The sequence below is a fragment of the Galeopterus variegatus genome, unplaced genomic scaffold (genome assembly GCF_000696425.1).
Source record: "Galeopterus variegatus unplaced genomic scaffold, G_variegatus-3.0.2 Scaffold5531, whole genome shotgun sequence".
Lineage (NCBI taxonomy): Eukaryota > Metazoa > Chordata > Mammalia > Dermoptera > Cynocephalidae > Galeopterus > Galeopterus variegatus.
In genome coordinates, this window is record NW_007731642.1 from 13,116 (window position 1) to 25,362 (window position 12,247).

General features: G+C 54.4%; 1 protein-coding gene across 1 annotated transcript in view; it reads right to left on the reverse strand.

Annotated features, from left to right (window-relative positions):
- LOC103604998 (fibroblast growth factor 2-like) overlaps positions 1-9,574 on the reverse strand; it is an 11,575-nt gene extending 2,001 nt beyond the window's left edge. The window contains exon 1 of the mRNA XM_008589574.1: positions 9,461-9,574. Coding sequence (XP_008587796.1) covers positions 9,461-9,574 — 114 coding nt within the window. The remainder of the gene's footprint in view (positions 1-9,460) is intronic.
- Between the last annotated feature and the right edge of the window lie 2,673 nt (positions 9,575-12,247).

Below are 12,247 nucleotides of genomic sequence, written 5' to 3' on the forward strand. Positions count from 1 at the left end.
CGGCTCCCGCGGGGGGCCGTGCGTGATCGCCTGGGCGCCCGGGGCGCTGTGGCCTCGCGGCTGGTCGCAGGCCGCCTGCCAATCAGGGCCGGGGGAGGGGAGGCGGCCGGGACGAGCTCCGCGAGTGCCACCTGGAGGGACCCCGGCCCCCACCCTCGGCTCCGCCCGGCCCGCGGACCTGTTCGTGCCGCCCCTCGCGTCTCCTCCACTCCTGATTCTCATCCAAAGTTTGGCCTCCGACTCGCCCCTTCTGCGTCTCTGCTCAGGCCGCCTGGGCGCAGCCCTAACTCGGGCGCCCTCATCTCCGCGTGCGCTCAGGAGCCAGCCGGCCGCTGTGTTTTGCGCTTCGCCTTTCGGGGACTCTCGGGGGCCTGGTTCCATTGCTGGGGACTTCAGGACTGGCCCAGGAATGAGGAGTGGGTAAGGGCAGTAGGCAACACCCAGGTGGCTGGGCCAGGGAGAAGCCGGCGGCTACAGGCTAGAGGGAGGCGAGGCCCGGTCCTGACCTGCAGCCTTGGTGCGTTTCGGGGATGGAGTTCCGTCTCCTGGGGGGAGGCTCGGCCTGAGCAGGCGTCCACGAAGGGGGTTGCTACTAGCCAAGGGGAAGGTAGTGATGATGCACCCAGGGGAAGCCACAGCCCTGTACCCTCTGTACACTAGGACAGGTGGCAGGGCACAGAGCTATAAGGGACATCCACCATCTCCCCCTCACCTCCCATTCCGCAGCAGGAATATTCAAGTCCCATAGCTAGAGCCTTCAACCCAGCAGGACCCAGACCAGGCCTTGGGAAGGCTCCCATCTCCCACCCGAGGTCCCCACCCCCTACTGTGCCCATTTATGGCCTGACGGGGATGGCTGCCAGAGGCCCAGCTAGATGCTGGCTCACCTAAGTGTGAAAATCCCTGTTCTTTGTGGTACCTGAGGAGCCTTGCTTGCCACCTCCAGCAGGCCTGCCTGCCACAGCTGCAGGGGGCTTGGAGCCCACCCCACCTTTTGTTGCCACCAGCACCTGTGACCAGAGACATCCCCAGACCATTTCAGCCTCCTCCACCTCCCACTCCATCCCTGCCTGGGGAGCCCTGGGAGTCTAGAACCCTGCTGGGGCTTATTGATACCACTGAAGGGGACCTGGGAGGCTTGTGGTCTCTGCTGGGAGGCCCAGGAAGGGGTGCACTCAGGGGTCATGGAGTGGCCTGGCAGGACCAAACCCTGTCTCCAGACTCTTCAGTGCGGCTCGTTGCCCCTCTCTGGGCCTACAGCCTAGCCTGCCCGAGCAGCACCCGCACAGAAGCATGTCTCCCCGGCTCCCCACTCACGGCTGTGAGATGCAACCTGGCAGCCTCTGGGCCCCTGGCCCTCCAGATGGGTCTGCAGATCTGGTGCCAAGAAGACAATCCTGCCCAGGGTTCTGGAGACCAAATACCTGACCCTCATTTGTTGTGTGGCCTTGGGCAAGTCTCTTTCCATCTCTGGGTCCCTGACTCCCAATTTGCAAAATGGCATGGAAGGTGGGTCCACCTGGGCACCTCCTCTGGGGGAGTGGGACCCAGGCCTGGAGACCTGCTGTGCCAGCTGCCCTGAGCAGAGGCCCTCTGATGTCTTTCCCCAGCTCCTGATGGGATGAGTCCCCTCTCTTCCCAGGACTTCTACAGCAAGCTCTATTTGGGGCTCCCCCAGGACCTCTTTCTGACTCTCCTGTCTGCTGATGAGTTCAGCAAAGGACCCCATGGGCAGCTAATTCAGCTCGCACAACTGCTAGCCCACCTGTACATAATAGGTACTCTTGGTGACTGAAGGACTGACACCCAGCAGGGGGATTAGGAGTTGGGAATTCTGGGTGGAACTCACTTGAGATATGGCTCCCACCTTGTCACTGAGGGTCCCTGAGCCCACCCTTAACCTCTGCAGGCCTCCTCTCCCATCCAATGTCAGCTAGCAAAGGCACAGGTGAGGATTTGTGGCACAGCTGCAGGTGACAGGTGCACGAAGCACTCAGTGTTGCAATTTCCCTCTCCATGACCCCCACCCGGGTCAAGAGACCCGGGTCTCCCGCCTTCTTCCTCTCGGCCACTGTGCTCCAACCACACTGGTCTTTTTATCTCTCCAAGCTTCCAGCCAGAAGACTCCCCCACATCTTTCTGTCAGTGACTTCTCCATATTCGGGGAGCAGCCTCAAATAGCAGCCACTTGGGGATACTCTGTGGCACCCCCAGTCCCTCTGTGGTTATTGTTCTTCACAGTCCTTAAAGACTCTGGCCTTTCATCCCATTTAGACTGTCACCTGCAAGGGGCGAGCACAGGTTTGTGTCACTCCCAGCTGTATCTCCAGTGCCTGGCACATTATAGGTGCTGAATAGGTGTTGGACAGTAGGCGGCTGGCTGGCTGAGTGCAGCCTGGAGCTCCTCTGCCAGTAGATCCTCCATGCAGGCCGCAGCGCCTAACCTGCCACCGTGCCTGGGACAGACAGAGGACACCTGCAAAGGCCTCAGGCCTGAGCTGCTGGCTCCCCCATGGGAAGCCCCTCACTGACTTTTTTCCTTTTATTAGAATGAAAGAGTTGGGCCAAGGTGACTAATTTTTCCAGATCTGGTCCCCTTGAGTACCCGAGCCAGCTCTCAGTGGAGGGATAAGGCGATCTTGAAAGAAGACCCTCACTTAGCTTGGGCCATAAGCCCTTCTGCCTTGCTGCTTCCCAGGGTGCCCTGCTTACCAAGAACGTGGGTTGCGAGGAAGCCTTGGGGCCACACCGAGGTTCTGGGCTCTGCAGCCACCTGCTCTGTTGGTCGTACAACCTTTGGCAGTCCCACTCCTGATCATCCTCAGTTTCTCTATCTATAAAATGGGCCTAGGAGTTGGACGTCAGCCTTAACAAGACAGGGAAGAGGCTTCACAAGTCAGCTCTTTAGACTGCATGCCCCTTGGGGGGAGGGGCTCAGACAGGGCCTGGCTAGCAGTAAATGCTCAGAATTGGTGAGATAAACAAAGCCGTGTGTTCAGCCTGCGGGAGGGTCTTCCGAACATCATCAGCCAGTGAGTAGAGAGGTGCAGTGCGTGTGAGATGGAGCAAAAGCTCCGAGCAGAAACCGCTGCTCCCCAGAAATCCTTCTGATCTAAAAAAAAAAAAAAAAAAACCCAATGTCGTATCTTCCCCAGAATGGCTTCTTCACCCAGGAAGGAGTGAAGGGGCTTTGCAGACCCATCAGCTCAGCTGTTAAGAGCTTGCTTGGCTTAATAATAATAATAATAAAAGTGCTACATAAAAAGTCACTTTGAGTCCTCAGGGCAACACAACAGAGCTCGGCCTGGAGCAAGGGCCGAGGCTGTGTGAGTTCTGTAAATAGCTCAACTGTTTTCTCAACTCAACTTCCCATTCTGGGCCTCGGCAAGAAGAGCCTCACGACAGCGTCTTTCTGCATCAGTCAAGGAGAAGGGTTCGGCGGGAGGTGTAGACTCGTCCACATTCAGACAAAGCACCCCAAGAAAAGTGACACTTTTTTCTTTAGGATTTTCAAAGGAAGGGGAGACTCAGCCAATATTTTTAGCTTTCTTTTTTAATGGTGGTAACATAAAATTGACCATCTTAACCATTTTTTAAAGATTTTTTTCAGAGCAGTTTGCAGCAATATTGAGATGAGTTGCCACTACCTCCTGCCCCCATACGTGCCTGGCCTTTCCCATTTGAACCATTTGTAAGTGCACAGCTCAGTGGCATTAAGCACATTCACATTATTGTGCAGCCAACACCAACATCCGTCTCCAGAACCTTTTCGTCTTCCAAACTGAAGCTCTGTTCCCATTAAACACCAACTCCCCATCCCTTCCCTCAGCCCCTGGCAACCACCATTTTACTTTCTGTCTCTATGATTTTGACGACTCTAGGGACATCATGTAAGTGCAATCACACAGTGTTTGTCCTTTTATGTCTGACTTATTTCACTTAGCACAATGTCCTCAAAGTTCACGGTGTTGTAGCGTGGGTCATAATGTCCTTTCTTTTTAAGGCTGAATAATATTCCACTGCATGGATAGACCAAACGTCCATTGGCACTGGTTGCCTCCACCTTTGGCTACTGTGAATAGTGCTGCTGTGTCCGTGGGGGTGCAAACATCTGTTCGAGCCCCTGCTTTCATTTCTTTTGGACATAGAGCCAAAAGTGGAATTGCTGGATCATTTGGTAATTCTGTGTTTAATTTTTTGAGGAAGTGCCTTACTGTTTTCCACATTTTTATTAAGGCACCTTAATCATAGGGCATCAAGGCGATGATGCAGCAGGTCGCTTGTTAGCTCAGAGGTGTCTTGGGTAGACTAATGTTTGCCTAGAGGCGTCTCTGTGACCTCTGGATTCTCTCCTCTCTTGTTATCCTCTGGCTCATTTCTCCTTTACCTGACGCTCACCCGGCCAGGTCTGGGCAACAGGCTTAGGGGCGGTTTCAGTGACTGCAAATCTCTAAGACAATGGGCCATCCAGATGCACAGGTGTGCAAATCTTTGCACATATTAGACACTCAAACCTGGGAGGATTGGACAGAAACCATGCCTCAGTTTCCTTATCTGTAAAGTGAGAACACCAGAGTTCTCACCTTGGAGGGCTTCCAGGAGGATTAAATGAGATGACCCATGTTCAACCCTTAGAACAGGCAGGCACACGCTGTCATGGCAAGGCACACAGGTGTATTGCTTTTGAGGTGTTGCTGCCTGCTTGACCACAGGTCTGTGGAGCCAGGCGCCCGGCACACCCCCTCACCTGCCCTCCCTCACCAATGACTGTGGGCGGTTTGCTTAGTCCCTCAGTACCCAGCATGTTACCTTCATGAGGTCGCTAAGAGAACTGGAAGAATTAGACGTGCAAAGCGCTTGGTGCCCTATCCCCAGGCTGTGAACCATCCAGATCGCCAGCACCTCTCCAGATAAGAATCAGCACCTCAATGTTTATTAGGGAGCTGGGCGCCATGCTCACCCAGGCTTTGCAAGGCTGACCGCCCTCTGTCCTCACCCAGCCCATGAGGTGGGGCCTGCTTACCGTCACCATTTTACAGAAGGAGGAACCGAAGCTTGGGGCACTGCAGCAGCAACCTCCAGGTCACCAAGCTAGAAAACAGCAGAGCCAGGCCCAGACCCCAGCACTGGGCATTGAAGTCAGGCTCCAGCCATGCTGCTCCCTGCCTCAGTTCCCTCTCCTAAGAAATGGAGCTCGTGGTCCGGACCTTGTCCACCTCACTGGGACGTTAGGAGTTCAAACTGTGCAAGTGAAAATCTTCCATCAGTTCCAGAGTGGGGATGAAGTTCCATGCGCTGATGTGACAGCCTCTATCCATTTGTCCATTTGGGAGGTCGTAAAATATGTGATCAAGCCCCCAACCTCCCACAGTCTCTGTAATACAGCAAAGATGGTCAGAGCTGAGAGGACCCCCAGAGGCTGCCGAATCTGACCCTTTTGCTTCACGGAGGACAGTGGAAGGCCGGAGGGTGGAAGGGCTTCACCCAGGTCACCCAGGGGCCCAGTCCTCCCACTCGGGGGTCTGTCTACCCATCAGCTGGACCAGTTTTCATGGAGCACCCACTCTGGAGAGTCCTGGGGTCCTAGGGATGGGGACATTCCAGCCGAGACCTAGATGATGAGAAGGGGCCAGCCAAGAGGGGGGACACAGGTGCTCCAGGCAGCTCCAGGAAGCTAGTGCTTGGGGGCCGGGTGGGTGCACGAGGTTGGAGGAGTGGGCAGGCCTGTGGACCGGCGAAGGGGTTTGGACTCGTCAGAGGGGGATTCACCCCATGGGGCTTGCCGGGGAGTCTCTGCAGATCCCGTGTCCTCCTCACAGCCTTCCCCAGCAGAGGAAGGGGCACCCCTATGGGCCTGATGGGCTGACCACCAGGAAGGCTGGGGGTCGAGGGCATCCAAAGGGTGGGGGGTGTGGATCCGTCCCCTGCTCAGGGTTTCCCAGAAACACTGAGGTCGAGGTCCACTCTCTTCCCTGGCAACTCCAGGGGTCCGCTCACAGCAGTGGGCATGGGGTTCAGCCCACACAATAAGACAAGATGGGAAATGCCCCCCAGCCCCAAATCCCTCTCAATTCTGGCCCACGGGGCCCTCAGAGTAATCGTGAGGTGGGGGGTGTTGGGAGGTGGAAGAAAGGTCAGCCTCTCCCCCCACTGCACACCCCCCACCCCCCACAGTGCCCTGGATGGGCTCTCTAGGCCTAGGGAAGGTTCTGGACACCGTTTTCTTGCAACTGTGAGGCATCGTGCCCCAGATGGTCTCTTCTCTTTCCCTCTGTCTCCCTTCAGGTCAGCAGAGCCTGGAAAAATCCAAAAGCAACACCTGGCCTGACTCACCTGCTTACAGGGGAATGATCTCAGGCCCCAGATCAAGGGTTGATAACTTAGGTGGCATGATGGAACCTGTGGGGACTTGTTGCACACAAGCTGGGTCCCAGTGACGGCCCCTCCCCTGGTGGGCTGTGTGGCCTTGGGCAAGTCACTCACCCTCTCTGAGCCTTTGTTGGTTTTTATGTAGAGTTGGGCCTATAATGGTGCTCACCTAGTAGGGTTTCTGGGAGGATCTAATGAAATGGGATCCTCCTTATGAAATGGGAAAGCCAACAAAAATGCGGGGAGGGGGAGATTAGAGGAGGGGCCCTTCGTTCTCTGAGAAGGTTTGTTTCCATGGCCAGACCTCGGCTTCCCACCATTTCAGTCCTCTTGGTCATCTCTAGGACTGACCGTCCTCAGAGGCTTGTCCCCAGGCTCATCGGGTCTGCAGAAGTGGGGGGCATGAGGCGGGTGGGGGGCGGGCTGAGGCTTCTCGCTCTCCTGGTTTCATCCTGCTCCCAAAGAGACTTGCTTCCTGGGGACCCAGATCTGGGAGGAAACCCAAGGACAGGTGTCTCCAATGGCCCCTAGACAGGAGCCTTCTATCGAAGGCTGGACGTCTTGCCATTCAGGGTGGGAGGGACCCTCAAGCGATCTCAAGGCAGAAACCAGCATTGAGCTTTGGGGCCCGTCCTCCCCTGATAGGGAAGAGTTCCCTTGTTCCTAAGAAGGCAAGTCTTCTTTGCTCTTGAGCAGTTCTGAACTCAGTGTTATAATTTACGTAGGTTACATAAATCCAGATGATCGGAAGGGCCAGATAAATCCATGCCCTCACTCAAATTTGGATTTAGATTGACCTTGGTCTGGAAAATAGTTTTTTCTTGGGAGACACATGTGTTTCTTTGTCCAAGGGGACAGGGGAGCGGGTGAGAGGACTTCGGCAGTGACGGGGGGCCGGGGTGATGGGTCCTCTGTCTCGGGCCTCAGCCAGCAGGGGGTGCCTCCTGTGGCCCTGCCCAGCCCAGGTGTCCTTTCTTCACAGGCAGCAGGTGTCCATTAGGGACACCAGCTCCTTTTCTGACCCGTCATCCTCAGCACTGTCTTCATCCTCTCGTGTACAGCTGAGTTGGCTCTCTCATACCTCCTTACGCTGAAATCCAAAATTTCTTACAAATAGCTGCCAAAAATGTAAACTCTAGAATATCTTAAATATTGGCATCTAAAGGAAAATTCTTCTGTTACTCTTTTAAATGTGTCCAGTGGAGTCTAAAAACTATAACCATTTGATGTCTGTCAAATTTTGTTTTAAAAAAAGAACATGAATTAAGTACTCCAATAGATAAAAATTGCAAACCCTTACCTTTTACCTTTGTATTTATATTTTCGTTCTATTTCCCTCACCAATTTTACCCAAATTTGATGTAGTTTTAACCTTGAGAGTGTTTTATTGGTCACTCTGTCATAATTCTCTGCAACCAAAGTATTTCTATGAATTAGTTTAAAAACTAATGTCCTATGGCTATTAGCATTAAATGTTTTTGTTCTGGGTTTTGTTTTCATCACAATTATTATTAATAAAGAGTTAATCAAATAACTGATAAGTAAAGAGCACAGATAAAATTCTGTTGGAAATGAATCTTAATTTGATGGAGGTAGAAATTTAATTATCTCATATGATTATTATTTCTGGAATAACATGGGGTTTGGCTTCAGTTTTACTTCCATTTTCTATAGGTGTAAAAGCTGAGAAGCCTGTTCACAGAAATGAATAGGCAGAAGGGAAGTTTTGTTATGGTGACAACACCCACCAAAGCATACATTCAAAATTGCATGTGATTTATCATGAAAAATGGTTTTTACTGCTCTATCTGACGACAACTTTGTTAGTTCCTCTTTTAATTTGTTGACAGCAAAAGCTCCTGAGTCTTTGCCTGAATCAGCAAAGGATTTGTCACCAGTCACTGGAGCTGTACTTTTTCGGCTTCTGGAAAGTTTAGCCAAAGGTCTTTTTACCAAGACCTATGAAAGAACCATGAATTATGCCAGTTGGTCTTTCACTGGAAGGAACCTTGTTAAACCCTATAGAGGGCAGAAGGGGCGGGGGGGGGGGACTATGGCTAATTTCAATGTGGCTTAGCCAACACTATAGTGACAAAAAGTTTCTAATGCATCATGCATTTTACATGTTTCTTTCCAGACCTTGGAGCTGCCAACTTAGCTCACCTGACATATAGAAAGTTTTTGCCGTATAGCGGTGCAATCAGCAAAGCCAGTCTTCACGGTGAGAGGGCCACACCAGATTTAGAATCAGAAGGCAGCTGACTGGGTTTTCCCATCCAAACCAGCAGCTTACTCTGCGATTTCTGATTTCTAACTCTAAGGGAGATGGTAGGGGACACGTAGAGATGTAAGTAGAGGAAAAGGGCCAGACCTCTGCCTTGAGCTGGACGCCTAATGACCTCAGGAGCCGCCCCTACCCTTGCGTGCTTGCCCAGGGCTCTCTCTCAGGACTAACCCATCTTTGTCAACTGAGTGTGTGGCTTGGGAGACACAAGGTTGTTAAAAGAAATCGTCACACCTCCAGGCCTCCACTCTGCAAGGTATCTGCGTCCAAGCTCCCCAGTGCAGACCAAACTGCCCCATTCCTCCTGTCTCCCTTCACCCTGCCAGGGGGCTGCTTCCAGGCCAGAGAGAGCTGGAAGGAGTGTCACCATGCTGGCAGTCCACATCGTCCCTTTGTTTGGTGCCCTGAGGCTTTTGCACTTGAGGAGTGCTGGGCCTTTCTTTTGTAAAGTGGGAGAAAGACCAAGGTGAAAGGGAAGGTGGGAAAGAGGAAGCACAGGGCACCTGGTGCATTCTCAGGCGCAGAGCTGTCCCAAGGGAGCGCTCACTTGGGAGCGGGTGATCTGTTCCTTCTATTCAAGAGGAGGCGGGCGTGGTGGTGGGCATGGACGGGAGAGTTTTCTGAGAACTTCTCATTCCCCACCTCACCTTTCAGACCTCAGCTCGACCTTGACCTTTCAGGGAAGTCTTGTCTGATCTCTCAAGTCCAAACTCCCATCAAAAGGGGACCCTCTGAAAGTCCAAAGTGGGACTTTTGAGAGAGAAAGGAGGTGCTCTTCATTACTGCACTGGGACAAAAGGCACTCACCTGGATGGTCCTGGGAATGGCACTGGAGGCCACCATGAGTCCCCAAGAGCAGCCTGCCATCTGTAGATCGTGCTCATGGAGCTCACTGGGAAGAGGCTCGGTGAGCACATCCATGCCTGGACACCCGCATGACCTGGGCCTCGGTTCACCTGGTGACCAGCTCTGCACGCAGCAGGCTGAGGTCCCGGCTCTGAGACTGGTGGTTTAAAGGGCTGCATTCGGACTCTGAGGGTGACCCGTGGGTGATCCAGCAATTCAGGGCAGGGGCAAGGGTGCCTGGGAAAGCCGGCGTAGCCCTCAGGCCCGTCAGTGGGTCCCTGTTTTCTCACTCATTCCTCAATGACTCCAAGAGCTGGGCAGCGACTGCTCCTCCTAACTCACCGACAAGGGAACTGAGGCCCAGGAGAGGTGGCTGCCCCAGGTACATGTGGCACGTCCCGGGTGGTAGCTTAAGGGGGGATTAACGTGGATGTGGACAAAGCAAGACCTCACTGAGCCAAATGTGTTCTGAAGGATCCTTCCCGAAGCCTCTGCTACGTGGGTCCTGCCCCCCTGTGGGTCCTTCCCCCCTGTCTTCCGTCAGGTCCCCGGGACATTCTCCCTTCAGTGTCAACCTCACCAGCTGCATCTGTCTTCTCATGAGGCTGCCTCCAGCCTTTAGGGGAAACATCAGATGAAAGATACTCTCTGTGCTGACTCTAATCTCCTAATCAGGAGGGGGGGGGGTCCGAGCTGATCCCCTGATGGGGGTCAAGGGCTCCCTCCCCTCCCTCTGCCTCCTCCAGGGCTCATCAAGCAGCAGGTGGCATCACCTGCAGTAGCTGAATCATTCTTTCCCTGCTTACCTTCACCATTTTTAATGCTGCCACAGGATGGTGGGAGCCACAAAGGCTCCATGCAGCCTCTGGGGACGTCTGGCTCCACCCTCACCCTGGCTGTGAGGCCTTGGGCAGATTCTCACCTCAGTCCTCTCATCTGTAAAATGGACGAGAACAGCATTACCTCTTAGGGGAGTGGGTGGATGAGGGGCAGGAGCAGGGGCTCCCTTCCCATCTGCACCCCGAACCCTCTGCCTCTCTAACATCACCCTGGGGCCTCCCGCTGCTGCGAGGCCAGGGCTGCCGGGCCTGCCAGGCGGCCGAGGGCCACGCCTGGGCCTCTGGCCTCGGTGACGAGGCCTTTTTCTGCTTCTGCCGCCTGCTCCCTGACATCTCACACGCCTGCCTCTAAGCCTGAGATGCGGCTTCTAAGCCGGGGCAGACCCAGCCTGCTATTCTGGGGTCTTCTTTCAACTATTTTGGCAAAGACCAAATGGCAGCCTCCTTTAAAATAGATGCTCCAAGCTCAGGGGTCATTCCCTGAGAACCAGGTCAGACCAGGCCCGGACTCCTCCGCAGCAGTTCATTCAAGTTAAATACAGACCCTGGCATCTGTAGCTTTGAGGAGGGCTCGACTGGAATACCAGGGGGCAAACGTGGGGTGGAAACCAAAATAAAATCAGGCCAGTCCTCCGAGGTGCCTCTGGCTCCTCAGTTCCATGAGCGCTGCTCTGACTTTCCTTGTGAAATCGCAGGGCCAGCTGCACGAGGTGGCCAGGGCCAGCTGCACGAGGGCCTCTGGCGCGGCCACCCCACAAATGCCCGTCGGGGGACAGTCTCCCGCTCAGAACTGTGCACAGGAGCAACGTGCTGAGACCAGGAGGCCCTATCTGCAGCCTAGTTCCCTGGGAAATGGCTTTCTGCTTAATGTTCCCCTAAATGTGGGGGATCCTGCAGTATAATATACATATCACAACTGAGAAAATTTGAAAAAACAAACCAGAAAGGACTCCCAGAAATAAAGCGATGCAACTCAAATTTTGCTACAGGCAAGGCACCGGACTCCAAAGACGTCAAATTGTGAGATGACTCGGGTGTGCACCTGAGGACCCTGGCCATCTACTAAACTAAACGGGTCCCCCCTTGGCTCATGTGGTTTCCCTCAGTCTCACCGCTCTCAGACGTCCTCACGTGTCAACCTCGGGAACCTGGTCTGTCGGCAAGTGCGGAACCAGTGCGTCAGGTGGGCCCCGCCTCAGAACGGCACGTAAGTAGCAGCTGTGAGCCTTTGCAAGGGGAGCAGAAGCCCTGGAACTTTGTGAGGCCGGGGAGAGACCCCTGGAGTGGCGGGGGACTGGGGAGACCTCCCAACAAAGCGATTCTGGGGCTGGGAGCTCATGTCTGCGCTCCCTCCCTTAACAGCCCAGCGATGGGGGCAAGCCTAGAGTCAAGGGAGTATTTTGCCCATTTGGAAGCCCAGTATGTCATTCAACAAACGTTGGCTATCCTCTGTGTGTGCAGACTCTGTTCCAGGCACTGGGGACAGGGCAGAAATGCCACCGTCACTGCCTTGGTGGAGCTGACCTTCCAAGGGGAGAAGCAGACTCTGAGTAAAGAGTTACCATGGAGCGAGGACTGAGAAAGGCGGACGGGAGCTCCCACGGGTGGCGTCTGATGGAGGCCAGGGGCCACTGACCTAGTTTGGGGGTCAGGGAGGCTTCTCCCAAGAAGCAGCATCTGGTTGACCTGAAGCTCAGCTTGGGCCAGCGAGAGTGACCCAGGCAGGGAGCACAGCACGTGCAGAGGCCTGGAGGCGAGTCACAGGAGTCCTGGCTTGGGGAAGTGCAGGCAGCCCAGGGGGTCAGCCCAGGGGGCTGAAGCCAAGAGGCTGCAAGGCCAGCCCTCTGGGCTTGGGTGTGGGCACGGTCAGCTTTGTGTTAAAGGTGGAGCTTTCTGGTCTCTGTGAGCA